Here is a 22,866-nt window from a genome sequence, read left to right as displayed (position 1 = left end):
CTAAAAAAATTTAGTAGCCCAAAGTATAGGTTTTGACGACTAAAAATCTGTTTGGTAGCCAATATATGGCTTTTAGCAACTAAAAAAATTTTAGTAGCCAAAAGTAAGGCCTTTTAGCGACTAAAAAAAATTAGTAGCCAAAAGTGGGGCATTCGGCGACTAAAAATCTATTTGGTTGGCAAAAGTGAGGCTTTTAGCGACTAAAAAAATTTTAGTAGCCAAAAGAAAGGCCCTTTGACGACTAAAAAAAAATTAGTGGCCAAAAGTAAACGATTCGGCCACTAAAAACATGTTTAGTAGCCAAAAGTGAGGCTTTTTGGAGACTAAAAAAAAGTTTAGACGCTAAAAGTGGTGTCCTTTTTTTTCTACTAAATAATTTATTTTTAAATAAATTATGTTCAATAAAAAATAATTATGTTTATATATATACTTTTATATTAATACGGGTCTAAGTACTATATAAATAATATATGTTGCATATATAATCATATGATGTTATGGAGGTATAGTGGAAAGAGTGTGTTGTATAAGGTTTAGGGTGTGGAAGGTTGAAGGTTTGAATATCCACGAGAGCAAGGTGTAATTTTTTTTTTTTTTTTTGGGAATGAGCTTTTGGTGACTAAATCTGTTTGGTCGCTGATTCCTTGAGCATTGGTGATTAAAACATTAGTCGGTAAATGTATAATTTTAAAAAATATAATTGACTATTGACGACTAAAAATTTAGTCGCCAAATGTATAATTTAAAAAATATAATTGACTATTGGCGACCAAAGTTTTAGTCGCTACAGACTTATTTTTTGGCGACTAAAAGTCTTTTAGTCGCCAATACCTTTCCCGACCGTTTTCCAGCAACCAAACCGACTTTTGGCGACTAAAAATTGACTTTTGGCGGCTAAAAATTCAGTCGCCAAATATGTTTTTTCTTGTAGTGTGAAAAGGGTTTGAATCTAATTCACCATCATGATCAAATTGACTGAGACTAATGTTTGGTAAGGTACAATGTTTTGGTTTCAAAAATAAAAAATTAAATAACCTTTGAACATGTTTATGTTCATATTTGGCAAAAACGATGAAGGTCGACATCATATATAGTACTTGGAAGAACCTGCACCATAGGGAAGTAAATATGACATCAGTTGACCAGAAAATTAAAATACAGGTCAACTCATGGGTCAGTAGTTGGATTGAATCAATCTGATGGTCCACAGAAGGCGTACAGGATGTGGTACCTTCAGTTGGCCTATTGTGTGAAAAAACATAAGCTCCATATGCAACTGAGGCCAACATGAGGAGCAAACCAGCAAGAAGACAGGCTATGCATGTTTTAAGCAGCGCAGTGTTTCTTTTTTCAGACTTAACAGCATTATTTCAACCAGGTTCATTTAGAAAAATGTTTATCAAGTCCAATATATTTGAACCCAAACATGTTTCATGTTAAAACAGAGTCTGTCAAACATTTAAGTGAAGCTTCAACTCTTACATTTTCAATTCAAACTACTTTCAATTGTTCAACCAAACAAGGTGAATGCAGGGAACCATTTCAATTCTTTACCAACATTATTTAGATGGAGCTAGAAAAGAAATTTGAACAACAGAAATATTCAAGCATACCTGCTTTTTTCTGCTTAGAGATAATAAATTCACACTTCTTGAGAGCATACTAGCATCTTCTTCAGTGCTGGCCAACAATTTTTTTGTTTCGTTCAAGTTTTTCTACAAAACTTTCAATCCTAAAACCATACATAACCACATACGGATAGAATTTACCTGGGTGGCATCAAGTTTGTTGTCTATGTTAGAGCATTTTTTAACCTGATCATCGAATTTATCTTGTAATTCCTCAAGTTGCTGGTCATAGCAAATTCTATTGTTTTTACAGTTGCTTAAATTAAACGGACCTTCTGGTGGATTTCTATTGTAATTGCCATTTGTTCAGTCTGATCCGCCATTACCTAAACATGAAGAAAAAAGCTACAAGATTAGAGGTGAATGTCAGATGAATAGACTTCAGAAACCAATGATAGAACGATGAAGGATACATATATGAAAAATGATTTATCAAATCAGGGACGCTTCGCCCCTTGTACTAAAAAGATTCCAATATCAACCTCAGGCTTATTTCTAATATGTTTTGCCCTATGTGCATAGTCTAGTGTACTCAAGGTCTCCTCCAGGCAATGGACTTCAGGTGATACTGTGGTAATAATGCATGTCTTGATTTTTGCACCCAACAAATCGCCAAGCAGACAGGTGAGCTTGCTATCCTTACATTCCAATTTAGCATAGTAAGTGCATAGTTGGGATGGGGAAAAATCTGAAAAAAGATAGAAAAACAAACTAAAGGTCTAATGAAAACAACTTGAACTTGTAGGGGACATGCACAATATGCTCCACGAGACCATTAATAACTCGTCCGACAGTTAGCAAGTCTCCATTAGGTCCAGTCTGGCACAAAATATAGACATGGCATCAGAACTTGAAATGAGTAAGCATAGCAAACATGAACTAACCACATAAACAACAAAGTACCTTTGAGCTCTTACATTCTTCTTCCATGGTGTAAGTTTTTCCTGTGCCAAGTTGTCCATAGGCAAAAATGGTACAATTGAAACCCTCCAGAACTTAAAAGCCTATATAGTACATGAAACATTTAATGAAAGAAGCAGAAACACTTAAACACAGAAATTAGTGTAAATTTGCACCAACCTTCCATTTAAATCCATCATCTGGCATGCTCCTTTGAGCTTCTGTCAGCTTTCCAACATATCTCCATATGTTATCAACTTATCACCTAAGATTGTGAGTTTGATCTCCATATGAAGTGTTAGGGTGATCCTCATTTTCTTTTCCCCTTAGATCTAGTGATAAGCTAGTAAGCTTGAATACAAGTAGTACCTAAGGCAGGCTTATAAGTGAGAGTTTTACTGTTGAGACAGGCAACTGCTTCCTTTATTGCTATGTTTGAGGTGAAATCATGTCTCACATATTTACAATATTCTAGGAAGAGACCTACTCCACCCATTGTTCAGGTTTGGCTATGTAATTTACTTATCATGTTCAAAAACTGACTGTTTGCCTTGTTCAAACATCCTCCACATATCCTACTCGACTGCCATCCAAATAGTTTGGCTAATTTTTTTTTTTTCTTTCTTTCTTTTTGATCAGCAAGACTTCATTGATAAATTCAAGAGCATAAAAATACATAAAACAACATCAACAAACAAATTTAAATATAGAACTATGTGTCATATCCACATTCATTTATTGAATTTAAAAACCTATTATTTATACAAACATAATTTATGTATACAAAATTTGTATTAGGAAGAAAGAAAAAAAAAAAAAAATCAGCTTGCTTGGTTGTGTTTTTTCAAAAACACTTTTCAGAAAATTCTACTTTCTTGTTTTTCATTTTTTTTATTTTTACTGAATTTTTTTAATATTTTAAGTAATTTTTTTTTTACTTTTTAGACATACCTAACATAAATATACCTAAAAAGTAAAAAAAAATTGTGAAAAAAACCTTTTAAAAATTCACTAAATACCAAAAATACAAAAAAAAAATACGAGAATCCGGTACATTTTTTGTATTTTTATGTATTTATTAAAATTTTAAAATATTTTTTCACAAATTTTTTACTTTTTAGATACATCTAAGTAAGGTGCATCTAAAAAAGTAAAAAAAAATATTTAAAATTTTAAAAATATTTACTAAAAAAAAAAAAGAACACGAAAACCAAAAAACTAAATTTTCAAAAAATTTAATTCAAAAAACTCAAACTAAACACACTGATATTACACGTGTATAAATTATTTAAACTAAGGGACCCAACTCATACCGTCACGGCTTAAGTAATATATAAATGGCCTATTAATTGGTGAGTCATTTGACAAATTAACAAAGCAACATTTCTGACCAAATGGGCTGAATGACATATTAATTATTTTTGTTTGATGAAAAAGCCAAATATTAAACCCTCTACCAATAAGCTTAATTATATAGTAAGTAATAATATATTACTTGGCCCTTTAATTTAGAGAACCAATATAAAATTTGGTTAATTAGTTTAATTGAAGTCTCCAATGCTACTAAACTCATTATGAAGCCGTGCGCAGTCAATCAAGGGGACATTTTGTCTATCAATATGCCTACAACATTTAAATACTGGAATTAAAATTCAAACAAACATTCACACTCACTCTCTTTCCCCACTCTTCTCTCACCAATTTATAGATTTGTCCCAATCCCCATTGGCTCTTTCTATATTTTGTTAAGGTGCTCTAGGTTAAGTAATAAGTAGTAAACTTTCTAGTTAAAGTCCACAAAGTCCACAAGTGCTGAAAAGGCTAAGCTAGCAACCGCTGTTGAAAAGGTGCAAGTGTTTTGTGTTCAGCTTAAGTACTGTTTTAAGTGTTATCTAATAAGTATTATGAACAATGTTGAAAAGGTGAAATCAGACTTCTACAGAATTGTTGATTCCTTCAATCTAACATCTTGAGAGAGAGAGAGAGAGAGAGATGTTTTTCCTTTTCATGGAACAATGTTTTTGCCCTAATTTGTTATGTTCATTATACATAGAATCATCTCACTTCCTAAAAGCAGTTGTCATTGTTTACATTGTTAATCTCAAGTTTTGAGAAGCAAAATAAGGATTCACATTCGAGCTTGACTGAAAGTGCAGAAGGAAGTAAATATAATGAATAAGGTGAAATATGAAGGCCTGTTTGATTGTGGCATTAATAACAGTGAGTTCAACAGAGGCTAAGCTAGCAACAGTTGCTGCCACCAATGCAACTCTATTGCAACAGAGAGAGTAGTTTAATATGCTTCTATGTTTTTAACCTTGAAATTAGAAACATTGGATTCCATTGCATTTGCTCTACCTAGTTGCACTAATCGGAGAGTTGGTAGCTCTCATGTGACATTATTCCAACATAGAAAAATAATAAAACATGTCAACACTCATTTTTTATCAGTATTCAGTAGTAGTTGAAAGTAGATAGTAGATGGATAGATAGATAGATATAAATAATGTTGATATGATGATGACTGCAATGATTTTGCCGATCATGCCAACGTCGAAAACTATATTATAATAATAAAATAATAGAGCTGTAGGCTCCACTCACTCAATTATGAGTAACAAATTTTCTCTCCTCAAACTTGGCACCACACCGACAAATTTGGATACAGAGAGAGTGATGGAAGCTAACTGGTACTCCATACCTCTCATCATAATCTCTCTTCTCCTACTCTTCTTCTTCAAGCTCCTCACAGAAAAACAAGAAAGATACAAGAATTTACCCCCAAGTCCTCCTGGGCTTCCCATCATAGGCCATCTTCATCTACTGAAAGGGCCACTGCACCAAACTCTTCAAGCTTGTTCAGACAAGTATGGCCCAATCACCCTCCTCCGGTTCGGACCCAGAAAGGTCATCCTGGTCACCTCGCCTTCTGCCGTCGAAGAATGTTTCACAAAAAATGATATCATATTCGCCAACCGGCCGCCTAGCCTCTCCGGAAAATACCTCAACTACAACTACACCAGTATGGGTTCAGCCCCATATGGTGACCTTTGGCGCAACCTCAGGTTTATTCGACAACTCTAGTATTTTCATGTTGAGGTTTTATGTGTTGAGTTGGTTCTGTTTTTTTTTTATTTATTGGTTCGATATTCTTGGTTTAAAAATAATGAATCTCATCATATCGATTCGGTTCTCGGGTTAAGCCTAATTCCAACTTTAACCTTTAGATATTTTCATATAATTGGATGAAAACACACTTTATGATTATGAAATACTGAATTAATCACTGTGTTTGGTTTTAGTTTTCTGAATTTAGTTTTTTGAAAATTGAATTTTTTATTTTTCGCGTTTTTTTTTTGTTTTCAGTAAATAATTTTAAATTTTAAGTAATTTTTTTTACTTTTTTAGATGCACTTCACTTAAATGTATCTAAATAATAAAATATTTGTAAAAAAATATTTTAAAAAATTAATAAATATACAAAAATACGAAAATGTACTAAATTTTTTTTATTTTTTGGTATTTAGTGTATTTTTTAAAGACTTTTTTCACAAATATTATTCTTTTTAAATGTGTTTATGTTAGGTGTATCTAAAAATTAAAAAAAAATTCTTAAAATATTAAAAGAAAAAAATAGAATTTTCTAAAAAACTTAAACCAAACAAGATGATTTTTTTTCATGATGATATATATGGAGGGTATTATAAAAGGAACAGTTCAAATAATCCAAATATATGACATGTGGTGGCCTCACGAGCCCAAAAGTCACGTTCATATTGATTTTACTTGAAGAAAAATTTGATTATCTTTATATCAAGTCAAACTTTTCATTTAAATTGTTGAACAAATTTTGATGAAAAAAAAGTGAAGGGTCAGAGATACTTTGATTCAACATTGGTTGTTGTAAACTGCCTCTCTTTTAATTTGATATAAATTTAATGGAATGATTAGAAAAAGATAAAAGAATTGGGGAGATTTGGGGAATTTTTGGGAGAAAGTTTTATATTCAATTTCTGGCAATAGAAAAGTGCAGTAGAGTGTTGAGAAATCAGTTGGGTGTTTTAAGGGTTTACATTGTAATAAGGATTTCTTCTTCCCTTGATGAAGCTTTTACCAGTCGACATTTTGTTCTTTTAAATTGGAAGTTTTTGCCAAATATTCATTCGATTATAAAAGAGTAACGATCTACAAATATAGCTTTGTTCATCAATTTCATACCAAATGATGTGGCTTGTTTTGGTCATTTCATTTTTAATCACCCACCACTACTTCCTAATTTCACAAATACCACTATCATAATCATTCTTGTCATGATTTCTATATGAAAATTCTATGAGCATATAATTTTTCATTATGAAATTGTGGGGATTATGGTGGGTCAATTAGCCCATGTAATCTTTTAAGTTTGGCTACTTAGTGGTTTGAAATGGAGTTGAGCTGCAAACAAATCAAGCCGAGTCAAGTTTTGCTGAACTCGAGCTCAGCTCGTTTACTTATCGATCTCGTTTATTGAACTCAAGCTCGGCTCAATAACGAACTGGGTTCAAGCTCGGCTCGGCTCGTTAATATTAATGAAATTCGAGCTCGGCTCAGTTCGGCTCGACTAGATAATTTTTTTAAATATTATTTATATTATTTAATATATAAAAAATATATTTATATTATTATTTTTATATATTTATACATTATTTAATATATAAATAATATATTTATTATATAATTTAAATAAAGATAAGCGAACCGAGCTTAACGAGCCAAGCTTATGCGAGCTCAAGCTCAGCTCGTTTACTAAACGAGCTGAGCCCTTAACGAGCCGAGCCGAGTCGAGTTGAGCTTGTTCATGAACAGCTCAGTTCATTTGCAGCTCTAGAATGGAGTAAAGGGATCTCAAGAAGAAAGTCGGGATACCTTATTTTATGCAGTTTGGTGGTTTTTATTTATTTATTTTATTTTTTTGATCGGTAAATGTTAATTGTTAGTGGTTAGATTAGCATCTATAGAAGAAAATCTCTCCACCCTTGGTAAAGCACCTAAGTACTTGCACTCCCTTAATTCAACTCCCTCAAGGAGAATTGAACCCATGACCTCTTCGAAACTAAACCTTAAGGAAGGCAAGATGACCAACTATGCTATGCCTAGTTGGTTAGTTTGGTGGTCTTTAGGGTCCGTTTGTTTTTAGAGGTAGATTCGGTAAGATTGTTAGTGAAAGAATTATTAGTGAGGGGATTGTTAGTGATGAGACTAGAAAATTTGTGTTTATTTGATAACTAGAGGACTAGTAATAATTTCTGTTCATTTTGAGAGATAGAAGTGAGATTAACTAGTAAAATTTCATAAATACCCTTGTTACATTATTATCAAATTTGGAAATTTTTAGTGAGTGGATTATGAAAAATTGTGTTTGTTTATGATATATTTTAATATTAAAAATTATATTTTTTAAAAATATTATTATAGTAAATTATAAAAAATACTTAGGATTCTTTTTTTGGGGACCCACAACCCTCTTTAAAAAATTATATTAAATTATATTTTATGAAAATATTATTATGAAATATTATGTAATAAATAGAAAATCAAAAGAAAACAAATCATCCAGCCCATGGTTTTTGAAAACCAGTGCGTGGTTTCAAACATTGTGTTGAAATCTTTCGCCTTCTCTGTTAAAAAACACAAGCAGAGTTTTGCCTTCATCCATCACCACCACAGCGACGACGATGACACCGATCTTCACCGTCAACGACAACGACGACGCAACGACGCCGATCATCACCGTCAACGATGACGATGATGATAACGCCAATCTTCACCGTGTTTTGCAGAAGAGTGAAGAAGAGAAAAAAAGACAGGATTTATGAAATTTCTCCACTTTCTCTTCTCAATTGAATTATCTATTTTCTTTTTTTCTTTCTTTTCTCTTCTTTAATTTCCATTATTTTTTCTTTTCTTCTTTTCTACAATAAAGAGTAGAAAATTAATTGAAAAAAAAAATTGAAAATTATTGATTGTTTTTTAGTGTGGTTAAAAATTTGGAGGAGGGATCTATTTTTCTGTTTGATGATATGGAGATAGTATGGTCATTTACATCATAATTTCAACGGCTTCTTTTTCAAGGGGAAATTACCCATAGGTCCCACGTGGAACATGTGGACACCATTTAATCCCATAACTTTTTGAGTACACCCAAAAGTCCTTTCCCCTCTCTCTCTGCTTTTTGCTTCCCTCTGTACGCCTCCTCCTCTAACCCTAATCTCAGTCCTAAAGTCAAACAAGAAGGCGATGAAAAACAAGAACAAGAAGACGATGAAGAACAAGAACAAGAAGACGCTCATCCTCAGATCTGTGCTTAAATTGAACAGATTTGTGTATATATCTTTGTCAATTTCTCTCTCTTTCTCTCTCTATTTACAGATTTTTTTTTGGATAGTTGTTGATCTATGGTTGTTGTTGTTGATGATGAAATAGATCTATAATATCATTGAAACAGATCTGTAATGACTTAGATTTGTACAGATATCACACAGATTTGTAATGAGAAAATTTTCGAATTTTGAACAAGTAATTTTCGAGTTTTAGTTACAGGCGGTGAAAACTATAAAATTTTGCAGTTTCAAATTTTTTTTTTTGGTGCTGGAATGAATCATGGTTTAAAACTGTAAAATTTTGCAGTTTTATAACATTTTTTAGAACTGTAAAATTCTAAAGTTTCATAACATGTTTTAAACATTCCGACGAGTCTCCGGCGATGTTGAACATTCCAACGAGTCTCCGACGACCGTTTGACGGAAGTCCGACGGTAGTAAGATGTGAACAGTGTCTGTAAATTAAAAAAAAAAAAGATTTTTTGGTAACAATTAAAAATGTATTGGACTAATTGGTGCAAGTATTTTGTTTTGGGATTAGCTGGATTTTGAACTTAGTACATGGGACTTATCAGTAAGTTCCCTCTTTTTCAATACCAAGTCCCATGGGCTTGTTTGATTCCAGAATATAAAGGATGGCACAAGATATTATATCTTGTGGGGTCTGCATATTTCATATTTGTAATTTTTTTTCAAAGAGGATATAATATCCTATGAAATTGTATATTTTCCAAAAGTGGAAGATATATAATACCACCACTCCATTATATCATATCTCCTTAGTTGGGATATGATTTAAAAAGTTCCATTTACCCTTTTGTCTATCTAACATAATATAATTTAATATATTTTTTGAATTTAATATAATATAATTATTGAATTTAATATAACATAAATATTATTGAATTTAATTTAATATAATATAATATTATTTTATTTAATTTAATATAATATAATTTAATTCAAATTTTGAATTTAATATAATATAATATTATTGAATTTAATCTAATATAATATAATTTAATATAAAATTTTGAATTGAATTTAATTTAATATAATATAATTTAATATAAAATTTTGAATTTAATATAATATAATTATTGAATTTAGGCCTTGTTTGGGAACAGGCTAATTTAGTAACTTTTTGGCTATTTGACTAAAAAAGTAGGTAAAAAAAACTTATATATTTGGGATGACTTTTTGACTAATTACGAAAAGATATGCAAAAAGTAGAGAGAAAAGAGAATCTTTGACTTTTTGGTATGAGTTGTTGGCTTTTTGGCTAAAAATGTAACTTTTTGACTTTTTGGCTAAAAAGGTAAGTCCCCAAACGGGGCCTTAATTTAATATTATTGAATTTAATATAATATTATTGAATTGAATTGAATTGAATATTATTGAAAAAAAATTGGAAATTATTGATTGTTTTTTAGTGTGGTTAAAAATTTGGAGGAGGGATCTATTTTTCTGTTTGATAATATAGTGGATAGTATGGTCATTTACATCATAATCCCAACGGCTTCTTTTTCAATACCAAGTCCCATTGAGGGATTGTTAATCCGTTGGTTTAAGGGGATTCATAGTCGGTTCGGACTATGACTTCGGTACAACGTTGTCAAAACAAATAGGAGGTATAGGCACTGTTTATCATTCACAGTCCACTTCGGACTATGAAAGAGGAAAACAAACGTGGCCCTATGGTTAGCAACGAATGAGGTATTTCTTAATGAGAATGAAATCTCGAGGAATGAGGTCACTGACGGTATCAAAGTTGAGGTTTTTTTTTTTTTTTTTTTGTAGAGAGAGAGATTTTAATTATATTTTTAGTTTCCAAAGTATAAGAATTTTGTGCCATTTTGATCCCCGCCAATGTTTAAATTATGTTACTATGGTGCTCAATGTATAAAAAATATTTCAATTTATTAGTCTCTCAATGTCTAAATTGAAATACTTTTTATACGTTAGGGATTAGATTGAGACAATTTAAATATTGGAGATTAAATTAAAGCACTTTTATAGATTGATGACCAAATTAACACAAGACAGATACTTTTGAGACCAAGAACGTAATTAAACCTCATGGATAAAATAAAAGCCAACTTTGAAGGTGTTAGTTTTAACATGAGCCGTGCTTCGGACCCCCAGTGGGGGTCGCACCCCAATGACGTGGTAGCATGGGGTTGGCGCATAACATTAAAAAAAAAAAAAAAAAAAACAATTTTTTTTTTTTTGGACCAATAACACGCGACCCCCAGTACCCCACTGGGGTCCGAAGCTTTTACCGTTTTAACATTGAAGAATTTGTGAAGGGGTGAAGACACGGAAACTGAGATATCTCAAGAAATTTTGGGTTCTTGTTTGAGATAGCTCTATTTGGTAAGAAAAATCTGTTTATGTATAACATTTTAGGATTCTCTTCATGATGGATGGTTGAGCGTTTTGGTTAAAGGTTGGATAAAACAAGGGAAGCATTTGGGGTATCTTTTGGTGGTTAGCATGTTTTATTGTTATAATCAATAAATTATTCTTTCGCTACAAAAAATTAAAGTTTTAGAGTTTAAAATTTATGGACAAAATTATTTTTTAAAGATCAAATATTTTTGTTGTGAAAAGTATCATTATTATATTTTTAGCAACGAAAATTAGACATTAGTGATTAATTATTATTCTTTTAGAACCAAATTTTTTGTCTCAAAAAATAAACTATTTTGAGACCAAATTATTTTGTCCTAAAAGTCCATTTATTAGTGACATTTTCAAAATTTTGTCATTAAAAGCCTTGCTTTTGACTTTTCAGAACGACCTTTTAGCGACTATCTTCATGATGATAGAAATTAATTTCTAAATGTCTTTTACAAAAAAAAAATTCACTTTTAGAGATCAAAACATTTTATCCCTAAAACTCTTATATGTTGTAGTGTTTTGTCGTTCAAAAAATAATAACAATATGGGTAAATTACAAATACACCCTCTAGGGTTTAATTAAAATACGAATCACCCTTTGTAATTTTGAAAATTACATTCCACCTCTTAAGATTTTTAATTTCATAACAAATCGCTCTTTTTATTAATAAATCATTAAGTCAATTAATAGTTTTTAATGATATTAAAAATATGCTTCAATTAATAATTTAGGTAATTTTATTATTATATTTGTGGGGACAAATTTTGAATGACAACACGTGGCCGAGGTGTCACCGAAGTGCTAGCCGGGGTGCCACGTGTCCTGGTCATGATGATGAGATGATCTCGGCTAGGCCGAGGTTATCTGCGAGAATACCAAAATCCGGGATAAGCGGATAAGGGACAACAGTCCTAAAATGAGAGAAGATTTCAGTTTGGGTAAAGACAAGACTCTTAGAGAGCTTATCATAATTCTACTGGGAGTTCAAGATTAGCAGTAATCCTAAGTCCATTAGAGCTAGGCTTCTATCAGGACTAGGATTGTGTTGGCTATAAAAGGGAGGCACCCCATGGGTCTAAGGTATGTTTTTTATTCTGAATAGTAAGTTAAGCTCTTTTGTTATCTTTGAGAGATAACTGACTTGATCGTTGGAGTGCCCCCAGGTGGACGAATCACGTCCGGAATCTCTTCTTTTTGTAACAGGTCGTTCGGGCTTAATATATTATGCCAGTGTTCTCCAGCTGAGTACTTAATTGACAATGTGGTCGGAAATTGACACACAGTATTAGAGAGCAATTATGAATTTTATTTTTTTAATTAATTCTATTAACTAAAAAATTCTAATAAAGAAATATTTGTAATTTTTCAAACTCCAAAAGTAATATATATTTTAAGAAAACCTCCAAGGTGTTTTTGTAATTTACTCGAACAATATTAAGTGACATGACTTTTACAAAAGTAAAATGTTTTTCTTTGTAAAATATTCCTATAGAATCATTTTGTCAGAACGAGACGTTGGTGACAGTTTTAAAATTAAAAAACATTTTAATAGATTTTGTTATAATCTCAGGCGTATTACAACCTTGGAGATTTTGTCAACTACTCGCCTAGAGAGGACAACTAGTATACGAGGAGAGGAAGTGAAGTTCTTTGTGAATCAACTCATGAATAATTGTGGTGGTGGTGAGTATAGTAAGGTGGACTTGAATTCCAAGTTTTTTGAGCTCTCATTTAATGTTATGACCATGATGATCATGGGGAAGAGGTTCTATGGAGAAGGCGTGGACAATGTTGGGGAGGCCAAGCTCTTTCAGAAATTGATAAGAGAGCACTTTAAACTTGTCAAGAAATCAAATCCAGCAGACCTTTTTCAGGTTTTGCAGTGGGTGGATTTGTTTGGGACAGCGAAGAAAATGATAGCCACGGCAAAGAGGATGGACAAGTTTTTGCAGAAACTAGTTGATGAGCATAAAAAAACCAGTTCATCAACAAAAGTGAAGACACTAATCCACAATTTGCTGTCTTTGCAAGAAACAGAACCTGGGTTCTATACCAACAGCATTATAAATGGGATGATAATGGTAAGATCAGATCACTACAACATCAATGTTTATCTGTATATTTATTTTTTTGTTTCCTTACCTGAATAAAATAAAACAATTTCTTTCACTTAATTTTCTATCTCTACCAGTTTTTTTTTTTTCTTCTTCCCATCACAACCTTCGTTAGGAAAAATATGTGATTCTCCACAAGTAAATCAATCAATGGGAATAAAAACTAATGCGGAAAAATTAAATCAAAGACAACACAAGAATTTTTACGTGGTTCCCTCAATGTGAGGTACGTCTACGAGATCGAAATCCGATTTCACTATCAACCAAATAAGTTCCAAATGATTACAAACAAGACACTATTGGTCTCACAAAACCACCCTTAGGTGAATTTCAAATAATCACAAATAAACAAAGAGGAAAGACCTTACCAAATAGATGAACCAAAATCTTCCAAATCAAAATGTAGAAGACCCAAAACAACGAACCAAATCAACTTCCAGACAAAGGAAACAAAAAACTTGAACAAATCAAGCACCTGGACAAATCTTCCCCAATTGTCAATCCACCGGCACTATTACCGAAATAGTATATATTATCTGGCAGCCGCACACTTCGAATCAATATATATAAATATATTATTGAATCTTAGGTTTTGTAATCAAATCCTAATTGTTATCAAATTGGATTGGGTCTCCACAAATATAATATATAAAAATATATTATACTAAACCAAGCCAAATTAAAACTCTTTTAATAAATCAATTGAGTCTCACACTCCAATAAGGAGGTATTCTCAACAATTCTCCCCCTATCGACTTAGGTGGAGACATCAACCATACCTCCCAAAGTTCGACACTTCAAATGTTTGTCCCTCAACAAAGTCTTCATTAACATATCTGAAATATTATCATCTGTGTGAACCTTTTCGAGTTGTAACAATTTCGAATCTAACACATTGCGAATCCAATGGTATCTCACATCAATGTATTTCGATCTCGAATGAAAAGTAAAATTTTTACCCAAGTGAATAGTACTTTGACTATCACAATAAAGCACATACTTTTCTTGCTTTAAACCCAACTCTTGCAAAAATTTCTTCAACCATAACTCTTCTTTGCAAGCTTCCATAATAGCAATAAATTCAGTTTCAGTAGTTAAAAGAGCAACACATTTTTGTAATTTAGATTGCCATGCCACAGCTCCCCCTGCAAAAGTTATCAAATACCCCGAAGTAGATTTCCTAGAATCAATATCACCGGCCATGTCAGAATCTGTGAACCCATCAAGCATCGGCTTACCATCCCCAAAACACAAACACACCTTCGAAGTCCCTCGAAGATACCTTAGAATCCATTTTACCGCTGTCCAATGTTCTTTACTCGGATTAGAGAGAAAACGACTCACCACACCAACAGCGTGAGCAATATCCGGCCTTGTACAAACCATGGCGTACATCAAAGAACTAACTGCTGAAGCATAAGGAACTTTCAACATATCTTCTTTATCTTTCTCACTTGTAGGACATTAATTCGAACTAAGTTTGAAGTGACCCACAAGTGGACAACCAACCGGCTTTGCTTTATCCATATTGAATCTCTCAAGAACTTTCTCAATGTAACTTTCTTGAGACAACCAAATCAGCCCCTCTTTGCGATCACGAACAATTTTCATACCAAGAATTTGCTTTGCCGGTCCAAATCTTTCATAGCAAAAGACTTGCTCAACTCCAATTTCAAACTGTTTATCATGGTAGAATCTTGACCCACAATTAATATGTCATCAACATAAAGCAAAAGAATAATAAATTTACCATCCGAAAATTTTTTCACAAACACACAATGGTCCGAAGTGGTTTTAGAAAAACCATTATTCATCATGAAAGAGTCAAATTTTTTGTACCATTGTCGCGGGGCTTGCTTGAGGCCATACAAACTTTTCTTCAATCTGCAAACAAATTTCTCTTTCCCTTTTTCCACAAAGCCTTCCGGTGCTCCATGTAAATTTCTTCTTCAAGATCACCATGAAGAAATGTGGTCTTCACATCAAGTTGCTCAACTTCAAGGTTCATACTTGCAGCCATACCAAGTACAACCCGAATAGAAGACATCTTTACAACTGGCGAGAAAATTTCATCAAAGTCAATATCTTTCTTTTGCCCAAAGCCTTTCACAACAAGACGTGCTTTGTATCTCAGATTCTTGCCATTATTCTTCAATTTGAAGACTCACTTATTTTTCAAAATTTTCCTCCCATTAGGCAACTTCACTAAATCATAAGTGTGATTTTCATGCAAGGAATTCAATTCCTCTTCCATTGCCTTTTCCCAATCATCTTTCTTTGCATGCTCAATTGCTTCTTGGTAGCTCTCTAGCTCCCCTTGATCAGAAATCAACACAAATTCATTGGGAGAATACTTTCTTGAAGGTTGTCGGTCCCTTGTAGATTTTCTTAACTCAAGTTGTTGTGGCGGTTCTTGAGTTGGATGTTCTTCCTCAATTTCTGGCTCAACTTCATTAGGATTAGCATCATCCTCTACTTCTTCAACAGGTGGCTGCACATCTCCCCCATTTTCATCATCAACTGAAGATGAAGGAGATGGATCCATGTCAATGAGATCACTAGTTTTTGGCTCCGGTTGATCACCTTTGCCAAAGTCTTCAATTGTTTGGTCTTCAAGAAACACAACATCACGGCTTCGAATGACTTTCTTGTCGACCGGATCCCACAATCTATACCCAAATTCATCACGCCCATAGCCAAGAAAAATACATTGTCTTGACTTACTATCAAGCTTGGACCTCTCATCCTTTGGAATGTGAACAAAAGCTCGGCAACCAAACACTTTCAAGTGCTCATAAGACACATCTTTGCTAGTCCAAACTCTTTCTGGAACATCACCATTCAAAGGATAGGAAGGAGACAAATTGATCACGTCAACCGCTGTCTTCAATGCCTCACCTCAAAAGGATCTTGGTAATTTAGCTTGTGAAAGCAAACACCTTGTTCTTTCCACAATGGTGCGGTTCATCCTCTCGGTAACGCCATTTTGTTGAGGAGTCTTCTTAATTGTCTTTTGATGCCGAATACCTTGGCTGCGAAAATACTCATCAAATGGCCCAATGTATTCACCACCATTGTCTGATCGGATGCACTTCAATTTCTGCCCTGTTTCTCTTTCAACCATGGCCTGAAAATGCTTAAATACTTCTAGAACTTGATCTTTAGTTTTTAGTAGAAAAGCCCAAACTTTCCTTGAATAATCATCAATGAAAGTAACAAAATAAAGTGCACCACCATGTGTTCTAACTTTTAAAGGACTACAAACATCTGAATGAATCAACTCCAAAATATTTTCTTTTCTAGAAGCAACATTTTTATGAAAAGAAACTCTATGTTGTTTACCCGCCAAACAATGAACACAAGTTTTAAGATGTGTACCTTTCAAACCGGGTAGAAGCTCTTTCTTGAACAAAACTTGCAGCCCCTTTTCACTCATGTGGCCAAGTCGCTTGTGCCACAATTCGGTAGAAGTATCATCTTGAAGTGCATTGGCAACACCTTTACAAATTTTTCCTTGCATCGAATAAAGTGTATGAGTCTTCTTACACTTAGCCACTACCAAGGAATCCTTTGTGAGCTTCCATATTCCATCACCAAATTTGTTATTGAAGCCTTCATCATCGAGCTTCCCAGTAGAGATCAAATTGAGGCGAATGTCGGGAACATGCCTCATATCTTTAAGCAACAACTTGCAGCCCAAATTTGTTTCCAAGCAAACATCACCCATACCAATAATCTTGGATAAACATTCATTACCTATTCGAACAAAACCATAATCTCCTTCGGTGTAGGTAGTGAAAAAATCAACTCGAGAAGTCACATGAAAAGAAACACCGGAATCAATCACCCAATTACTCTCTTGGCCAACAAAATTGATACAATTATCTTCACAAACGACCATGAGATCATCGGTAGTAACTGCCGTTGTGTCTTCGTACTTCTTATCCACACTTTTGTCACGCCTTTTCTCCTTGTTCTTGAGCTTTCGGCATTCTCGCTTCATGTGCCCTTTCTCTATCTTTTGATTTGTCACGGCTTTGATCACGACCATGAGGAGTCTTACTCCTCCCCCTTGTTTTGCTTCAGCCTCTCACAACAAATGCTTCCGAATGAAAGGAACCCGCTGATTTTCTTCTAGTTTCTTCATTCAACAAGCTACTAGTGACTTGGCCCATTGTGAGAACTCCATCAGGTGCCGAATTACTAACCGTCACAACCAAAGTCTCCCAACTTCGGGCAAAGAACTAAGTAGCATCAGAGCCTGCAACTCGTCATCAAAAATAATTTTCATAGAGGCAAGTTGGTTAACAATACTCTTTATTTCATTCAGATGTTCTAGAATAGGACTGCCCTCTTTATATTTTAAATTAACCAACTTATGATACAAAAAGCTTTATTTGTGGCTGATTTCCTATCATAAAGGCCTTCTAATTTTTTCCATAAATCATGTGCTGAAGTTTCCATAGCAACATGATGAAACACACTGTCATCAATCCATTGACGGATAACACCAACGGCTTTTCGATTAAGCCTATTCCATTCATCATCTTTCATACCCTCGGGTTTGCCAGAATCACCCTCAATGGGTCCATACAAATCTTTACAAAATAATAAGTCCTCCATTTTAGTTTTTCAAGTTACCCAATTGCTTCCATTGAAGCTAGACATACGACCCACATTCCCCTTCATTGATTTACACAAATAAATAAACCCAAATAAACCGTAAGCTCTGATACCAGTTGTTAGGAAAAATATGTGATTCCCCACAAGTAAATCAATCAATGGGAATAAAAACCAATGCGAAAAAATTAAATCAAAGACAACACAAGAATTTTTACGTGGTTCCCTCAATGTGAGGTACGTCCACGGAATCGAAATCCGATTCCACTATCAACCAAATAAGTTTCAAACGATTACAAACGAGACACTAATGGTCTCACAAAAACACCCTTAGGTGAATTCCAAATAATAACAAATAAACAAAGAGGAAAGACCTTACTAAATAGATGAACCAAAATCTTCCAAATCAAAATATAGAAGACCCAAAATAACGAATCAAATCAACTTCCAGACAAAGGAAACAAAAAACTTGAACAAATCAAGCACCTGGACAAATCTTCCCCAATTGTCAATCCACCGACACTATTACCGAAACAGTATATATTATCTGGCAGCCGCACACTTTGAATCAATATATATAAATATATTATTGAATCTTAGGTTTTGTAATCAAATTCTAATTGTTATCAAATTGGATTGGGTCTCCACAAATATAATATATAAAAATATATTATACTAAACCAAGCCAAATTAAAACTCTTTTAATAAATCAATTGGGTCCCACACTCCAATAAGGAGGTATTCTCAACAACCTTATGATTATGAATTTCTTATGTTTATCATCCTTTTGTTAAGCAATTTGAAGATCTACCCTTTTCTACACAGTTTTCTTTTTGGGAGAGGATGAGTCAATTTTGCAACACAAGTTCTTTGACCTTGTTTGATGCAATTTATAGATGCTGCTCATAACACATATATACATTGAAAATCTATGTTAAGAGTGTTTGGTGTGGTTTATACTTCATAATTTATGAGGTAAAAACAACTTAAGTCTTAACAGAATCAATTATTGAAAAACTGAAGGATAAGTTAGCTTATACTTTTTAATTATCAACTTTCATTTTGCAATAATCTACAAAAAATAGGTTTGTGGTTTTTTATGGTAGTGGTTGAGAAATGTCAAAACACAAAAGGATTTTCCACAATATTTTCTTAACACTAAACACAAAGGTAGTAGTGAGGTTCACATAAATATACAATTGATACGCTTGCCTCTGTATGTAGTAATAAAAAAATTAGGTAATTTTCCATTGCTATTTTCATCTTCTTCTTCTTCTTCTTCTTCTTCTTCTTCTTCTTCTTCTTTTGTGTGTGTGTGTGAGTGTGTTGGTTGTACCTCTTAACTAGGTGTCTGGTGTGGATAAGTATTGCTAATTGCTGGGAGTGAGACTTCATCAACTACTTTGGAATGGGCAATGTCACTACTCCTCAACCATCCAGATGCAATGACAAAAGTTAAAGAAGAGATTGATGCTCACGTTGGACAGGATCGCCTCATAGATGAACAAGATTTACCCAAGCTAGATTACCTATCAAATGTAGTGAATGAAGCACTTCGATTATATGCACCCGTCCCACTTCTATTGCCACATGAAGCATCTGAGGATTGTATAGTGGGGGGTTATGATGTCCCACAAGGCACGACGTTAATGGTAAATGCATTGGCCATTCATAGAGACCCCAAGCTATGGGAAAATCCAACAAAATTCATGCCAGAGAGGTTTCAAGCGGAGAGTGTTGGAGATGGGTATAGGCTGATTCCATTTGGCAGTGGAAGACGTGGTTGTCCCGGGGCTAGCCTAGCCAAAAGGATGGTTGGGCTAGCACTAGGAGCCTTGATTCAGTCATTTGAATGGAAGACAGTTAATGAAGAGCAGGTGGATATGACTGAAAGTCCTGGCATCACCATGCCAAAGTTGAAGCCCTTGGAGGCCATTTGTAAGCCGCGTCTATCCATGCGCAAACATTGTCTTGTATGATGCCTTTTCATTCTGTTCTGCTATAGACATAAAAAGATTAAAGCACAAGAAATTACAACCTAGTTGGGATTGTGGAGTGATAGCTATGATACTTTTTGCACTTTCTTCCTTTATTGATATAAGTTGATGTTTGTATTTGCTTGCTTTTCATCAATATAAAGTTTCCCTTCTTCTTTGTTAATCAAAAAAACAATTTTCCATTTATTTTGCTTTGTTTTTGTTTTTTGTTTTTTGTTTTTTGTAAATTGAATTTTACTAAACTGCAAAAAAACTTAACTAGATTACGAGAATCAAATGAATTTACCCAAATTGTTTCCTAATCAAACAGGAAAGCAACAAATAATAAAATAAAAAAGTTATTTATATTATATCCTTTGTGGTGTAGTTTGAAAACAGATAGGAGATGCATTGAAGTCGTTTGTAGCTTTGCTTTGCTCAATGTATTAGTTTGTGCTTCATTTTAAAATCGCTTGTTCGTGCCTCAAATATGTTTGCTTGCTAGCTTGATTTTGTGGTGGTTGGTTTACACTCCATGGCTCACAGATTGACTTTTTGGTTAATGCTTTTTTTTTTTTTTTTTTTTTTGCTGCAAGGAAAACTTTATTGATAAAGCACGTACAAAGCACAATGGAAAACATCAATAAAGAAGAGATTGGAGCTAGAACAAGCTCCAACCTCCTTGATGTAGGACAAGAATTTCAGAACTTTTATATTTTTAGTTTTAATACTTTTGATGTATTATTAGGATTCTTGTAATTTAGTACAAATATTTTAGAATTATTAGGTTTCTTAATTTTATTATTTTAGAATTAGATTTTGACTAGGATTTTAAATAGTTTAGAATTTTTAGTCTCTTAGGTTTCCTAGTTCTCTTAGGTTTATTAATTTGTATTGATTTAAGTTTCCTTATTTATTTTGGAATCACTTTTCCTACAAGTATTAGGTTTAGTCTATTATAAATAAGCCTACAAGCATATGTAATTTTTATTCATTCAATAATATTTTAAAGAGCTTTTCTTCTATCTTCCTTGTGGATTCAAGAGTATTCTTGTGGATTCAAGAATTCTCGTCTGCTAGAACGATATCTAGTCTCCGTGTATTCTGCTACGTCAAGTGATATCAGAGCAAGGATTCACCTGGCTCAATGGCACAAGACAGAGTAGATCATGCAAACCCTACTGGCGGTGATCGTGGGGTCGAGGCCCTATGGGTAGCATATGAGAAATAGCAAGAGCAGTTGAATGAAATTCGTGATCTGCTTATTGGCCTGAATCTCAATGCCAACAACAGGCCACCAGTGGTTGATAGGGTCCGTGCTGAGGGAGTTGCCCAAGGCCAACCTGTTAACCAGAACAGAGTGCGCACCGAGGGATTCGCCCGAGGTCAACCTGTTCAGAATTCTCCTAGACGTCCCATTCGTTGTCCATCTGATTGTGAGGAGGAGTCTGAACCAGAGTTTGAACCACTTCCAGCCAACTATCAACCCAGAAGACAACAACAACAAGGGTTCGATGAGTACCAAATGAAGATAGATGTTCCCCAGTTCAATGGAAATCTACATATTGAGGATTTTCTTGACTGGCTTTCAGAGGTAGAGCGATTTTTTGGGATGATGGATGTTCCAGAATCAAAGATGTTGAAATTGATGGCGTACAAACTAAAAGGAGGTGCTGCGGTATGGTGGGATCAATTGCAGAAAAATAGGCATCGACAAGGAAAAGAATCTGTACGGACTTGGCGTCGGATGAAACAACTCCTCCAAGATAGATTTTTACCACCAAATTATGATCAATACTTGTTTCAGTTGTACCAAAATTGCAACCAAGGAAGTCGATCTGTATTTGATTATACAACTGAATTTTGTTGACTTTCAGATCGCAATAATCTGAATGAGACCGAAGGACAGCGTGTAGCCCGGTATCTCAATGGGTTGAAATTAACCATTCGAGAGAATATGGGGCTATCAGTAGTGTGGACTGTGGATGAAGCACATAATATGGCTCTCACAGCCAAGCTAATGGAGCGCAAAACAACCTATTCTGGATATTGTCGGAACCTTCCTGATTCATCGTTTTCTACTAGGGAAAAAGGAGAAGAGGCTACCCAACCAACAATTCCAGTAAATCAGCAGAGGAGTACTGCTGGTGGAGGAGGAGGAAACCAGATGACTGGATCAAGTAGTAGAGAGGCACCTCGAAACACAAATCCTTATGCTAAACCAACAACGGATAAGTGTTATAGATGTAGTACGCCTGGCCATCGCTCTAATGTGTGCCCAAAAAGAAGGACTGCTAATTTAGTTGAAGAAAAAGATGAAATTGGGGATGATGGTGATGCAGAATATGAGGGTGATCAGTATGAAGGTGCGGAACGCGCCAGAGAAGAATGAGAATGAGTCAACTGTGTAGTTCAAAGGGTTCTATTTACACCAAAAACCGAGGACCTCAGTCAACATCACAATATTTTTCACTCTTGTTGTACCATAAATCAAAAGGTGTGTGACCTTATTGTGGACAGTGGAAATTGCGAAAATTTTGTGGCTAAACGATTGGTAACGCACCTGAAGTTGTCTCCTAAACCACACCCCTCTCCCTATAGCATTGGCTGGATCAAAAAAGGACCTGTTGTCATGATAACCGAAGTATGTAAGGTACCTATTTCTATTGGCAAACATTATAAATCCGATGCATTATGTGATGTGGTTGATATGGATGCTAGTCATGTATTACTTGGAAGACCTTGGCAATTTGATGTGGATATTACATTTAGAGGGCGAGACAACACTTATGTGTTCAATTGGGGGTCTCATAAAATTGCTATGAGTCCCTTAAAGCAACACACAGTGCCTCCGAAGGTCAA

The 22,866-nt window shown here is 34.1% G+C and overlaps 1 protein-coding gene across 1 annotated transcript; it reads left to right on the top strand.

Annotated features, from left to right (window-relative positions):
- The first annotated feature begins 5,090 nt into the window (after nt 1-5,090).
- Nucleotides 5,091-20,161, top strand: LOC114285569 (cytochrome P450 81Q32). The gene is made up of 4 exons (XM_082874593.1): nt 5,091-5,593; nt 12,865-13,375; nt 14,764; nt 19,394-20,161. The coding sequence occupies exons 1-4, from the start codon at nt 5,139-5,141 to the stop codon at nt 20,005-20,007; spliced, it is 1,581 nt and encodes a 526-aa protein (XP_082730719.1). The 5' UTR covers nt 5,091-5,138; the 3' UTR covers nt 20,008-20,161.
- The last annotated feature ends 2,705 nt before the right edge of the window (nt 20,162-22,866 follow it).

This window comes from Camellia sinensis, chromosome 6 (genome assembly GCF_055761805.1).
Source record: "Camellia sinensis isolate YWXY chromosome 6, ASM5576180v1, whole genome shotgun sequence".
NCBI lineage: Eukaryota > Viridiplantae > Streptophyta > Magnoliopsida > Ericales > Theaceae > Camellia > Camellia sinensis.
Note: the sequence above shows the minus strand (reverse complement) of the source record. Positions and strands in the feature narration are given on the sequence as shown.